The sequence below is a fragment of the Otolemur garnettii genome, unplaced genomic scaffold (genome assembly GCF_000181295.1).
Source record: "Otolemur garnettii isolate 467f Iridium unplaced genomic scaffold, OtoGar3 scaffold00010, whole genome shotgun sequence".
Lineage (NCBI taxonomy): Eukaryota > Metazoa > Chordata > Mammalia > Primates > Galagidae > Otolemur > Otolemur garnettii.
The window spans coordinates 34424989-34429309 of NW_003852405.1; the positions used below are offsets into that span (position 1 = coordinate 34424989).

Here is a 4321-nt window from a genome sequence, read left to right on the forward strand (position 1 = left end):
GGGCCTGGGATGTCCCTGGGGATGGAGTGGGAAGAGGCATCTGACACGGGGCCAACATGAGCTGGTTCAGCACCTCCCAGTAGGGGCCAGTGTTATACTGACAGTACTAAATTTTAAAGAAACTACTTGATTTATAACTGGAGTTGGGAAGAGTTTTGGGATGAGTGCTAGTTGTTTAAAGGCTCTTTACGCATTTGTTCTAAAACTTTAAAATGGATAAGACAGGGACATATTTATAGCGTGTCTATGAATTTCGGTACATTCCCAGAATGTGTCCAGATGAGGCTGAAGTATCAGGAGATCCTCCACCCTGGGAATTTACATCCATGTGCTGGGAGCACTTCAGTTTCTCATTTCTAGCTAGTTTGAAATGTACAATACATTCCAAATCATTTCAGCCTGAAATGAAGGTAGGAAAAAAGTGGGATGGCCAAAGGAGTCGCATGTCAGCCCTTCCATGACACGGCCGTGACACTTCCCTCTGTTTTCACCTCAGTTTGAAAGACGCCTGATGTTATCAGAGCTGTGATCAGAGCACTTGAAAACTGCTAAGTACATCTTCTGAAATAATCATCTTTAAATTCAATACGCACATAAACATTAGCACTCAGGCATCTTGTCATTACTCAAACTTTCTACAATTTATGTATTTTTTGAGAAATAATGTTAACACAGCCTTTAAATTTAGGACAGTTAGAAAAACTGTCTGCTCTCACTAAACCTAATATTCTAAGCAGGTGAAAATGGAAGGAATTGGTCTCAGTGGATTTTTAAAATACACTGATTATGGGAGGGAAAAACCCATGTAGCTACAAATAAGAAAAACTAAGTCAGAGAACTGGGTTGAGGTTACGATATTTGAGGGGGAGTAATATCTATGAACAAGTTTTAATCTCCTAGAGTGCCTTTGATAAAGCATAATTAAAAACTTTATTACCATTTTATAATCTCTGGAGAATTGAAACCTCCTGCCATTATTTAATTGAAGGCATCTGGTTTATTATACCTTCATTCCAACATACCTATGTTTAGATTAGGGCAGGACAGGATGAAAATTATCTTGAAAAAAGTATCCGTGATTGTGAGAGAGGTTAATACATCATTTCAGCTTCAAGAAGAGTATTAAGAAATAGAGAAGATGCTTAAAGCAGCTGGGTCCAAATGATCAATGGCACTTAGTAATATAAAAGAAAAAAGTGGAGAATGACATTAATCTTGTCTGATGTGTTTAAAAAAATAAGGTGGGGTGAGCAACAGTCCAGTGAAACTTTTATATGTATAGACCATATCACCATGTGGGTGAAGTCAGTGGAAGCTTTGCCTAATTATCCAAAAACTGAAATAAGAGAAATTAATTTTAAGAGAGTACTAAGACTTTCCAATCTTACTAAGGTTAATATAGCTCAATGGATGAGATCCCATACAGTTTCCCAGTTCTAAGGAAGAATAACTGCTTCTACCTTGGAAAAGCAAGTCCTGATTTTAAGGATATGTCCGTCAAAAGAATTGCTAGTTTTTTTTTTTTTTTTTTAACTGTATGGCTTTTATCAGTAACTTTTGGAGCAGTTAAGGACTATTTTCCTTCTAGCTATTTATAATTTTCTTTAGAGCAAAGATTTATCTCTACTTTTCAACAGTCAGAAGATAAGACTTTTAGAAAACGTCTTCCGACAAATGGACAGGAAGCACACAGTTTACTTTTTATGTCCCCAGTTTCAGCGGCCTTGGGCAATGCACCCAGTCCACCGAAGCTCTTCCTAACACGTCGGTCCTGGAGCGCTAAACTGGAGTTGGGAGTGGGCGGGAGAGGATGTGGGACGGTACTTGGAAAACTGTTCTGATTCACCAGTTTTTTCCTTATGTGGAATGGGCATTTTACCAACCACAAATTCCTACAGGTTGAAGTCTTTAACCATTGAAAATAATGTTAAAATTTCTACAGAGAGTATGCACCTCATTCAGCACAGTGAGGCATCGCGGCCTGGAGCACATGAATGAGGGAAGTCCAACCAAGGATTCTTTGTACTTTCCCAAAGACCTGTCAGTAAGGAAGTCTGCTCACCTGCTCTGGGTAGCCGTCCATACTCCTTTGCCCTTTCGTCTGAATTAAGCACCGTCCAGGCTGAGGTCCCCGCGTGGCCTGTGAGGAGGGGATCTGAATAGGCAATGGCGACTGAAACTGCTGGATGGTCACCTTGTTTATGTTCCCCTCGTACGGCTGCTGCTCCCGGCTGCGATGCTGAAGGCTCTGGGACCCCATCAGAGTCTGGATGTGACTGCCTGCCTGTGGAGAAAACAACCTGTCAGGCAAAGATTCCTGGTCTGGAAGGACACGATGAATGTGGGTGAAACGTGGGTGAAGTCAGCAGAAGCTTTGCCTAAATATCCCCAAACTGAAGCACACGCAGAACACGGATACCTCCGGGGAGAGGGGCACCGTGCCAGCTCTCGGCCCTGACCACAGGAGGCAATGAGGCAACAGCCAGGGTCTGTGAAAATGTTACCACTGGTGCAAGATGCACGGGAGACGTGTGCGGTCATCTGGTGACCTGCCAAAGATTATTCTAACCCCATTGTAAAGGAGCAAACTTCAGCCTGAAAAATCTCAAGACAATAAGTCAGTCACAACTTAAAAATAAAACAGAGCTCTATCTGGCATTTCATTTGAAAAATACCCAGGGGCGGGGAGAGAGAAGAGGGAGATGTAATATTACATAACATCTGGGGGGAAATAACAGAAACTGTTTGCTATTCTGAAGCAGAAGCATGAAACTCCTCATTTTCTTTTATCCCACAGCTGCACAGTAAGTTTGTTCAGGTGAGCAGAACCAACATTTTAATTTCCTGCACTACTGAATGAAGAGTATGGATTTTGGAGTCTCTAAGTTACATTAAAAATTAATCATGTGATAGATTCCTGAGAGTATCTATAGCCTCTGGAGGCACTAGATCTGGAAAGGTCTTCAAAAGGAGCTCTCCATGAGAGGACATTTGGTCTGAGCGTTCAGAGAGATTCCTCAGCACCTCTGATGACAACGGCCATTCTCAGTGGTCAGAGGTGGCAGAGAGAGAGTGTGCCCACGGCAGTCCCCGCCACACCCCGCTCTGCTGTTTATTCCCATTTTCTCTCTTTCATTCTAGCAATGGCTTCTGAGTCATTCTGCTTGACGTCTTTTCTACCAGGCAAGCAGTTCTGTCTGTGAAATGGCAACCCAGAATGTACATTTTCAAATTGAGAATCGTATAACACAGAGATCTACCATGGGGATCTCACCATAGGGAGTGAATGTGTATCATTAATAATTTTAACTAAATATGATGTTTAGTTCTGGGTGTGAAATTTCTCTTATCACTGTTGAAGGATCTGAGGATTTCCTTTCTGAATTCACTGCCTTTCCTCTTGTCCTTTAAGGGTAGAAAACTTGGAATTCAAAAGTGAATTTTGTCTTAGAATTTATTAGCTAGGGAAGCTTGTGAACTTTCCTGACTAATTAAGGTTCTTGATTACCATAAAAAAGTCAGGTTGGAGGAATAAAAGGATAATTACTGGACAAGTACTCATGGAAGAGATTGATTTTTAATTAGTCTAAAGTTCTTGAAGAAGAAAACCAGAAAACCAAACGATGATGATAACGGGAAAGCATGTGAAGAGGGAAGGTACACAGCGGGATATCAACCAGGAGGAAATTTCAAAAGAAAACATCTAAAATTATTGTTTGGCAACAAGAAGGACAAAGTAAGTAACCACTTGATTATATTTTCCATGTCCTGCTGGCTGTCTTGGTATGGTGTGCAATTTTTTGGCATTCAAAACCACTCTTAGAAACAGATACTTCTGTTATGAGAAACTGAAGAAGATGCGAGAGAGTTTCAGGCTAAACCAGCAAAAGTGAAAACCACCCCCAGTCTAACACTGCCCAACTGTGTGTGACCTGTCATCACACAGCTCTAAGTGCCGAGTGCGGCTGAGGGAGCCTCATGAAGGGCACACGTGCATTCCTCTGTGTGTCTGCTTCCCTTCTCAAAACTCTTCATCAAAGGAGATGTTGCAGCAGTTTGGGCCACTCTAGAGGAGAGGACGCCCTTCTGGGTAAGTTTTTCCTTATTGCAAATTCAATTCTTTGCTGTGCCCTGACACTTCATGTTCTTTTGTTTGATAGGATTAGGAAGCCATAAAAAGTCAAGACCGTACCGAGTTGCTGGGCTATGAACACATACAGGGTGTGCTCAGTACCTGGGCAGAGAAATGATCTCCAGGACCAGAGGTGAGGAACACACTCACGGCACACTCAGTACCTGGGCAGAGAAATGATCTCCAGGA

At 42.0% G+C, this 4321-nt stretch overlaps 1 protein-coding gene across 1 annotated transcript in view; it reads right to left on the reverse strand.

Annotated features, from left to right (window-relative positions):
* LRRC7 (leucine rich repeat containing 7) overlaps window positions 1-4321 on the reverse strand; it is a 463713-nt gene that overhangs the window by 42318 nt on the left and 417074 nt on the right. Inside the window, exon 23 of the mRNA XM_012801636.1 lies at window positions 2063-2284. Coding sequence (XP_012657090.1) covers window positions 2063-2284 — 222 coding nt within the window. The remainder of the gene's footprint in view (window positions 1-2062; window positions 2285-4321) is intronic.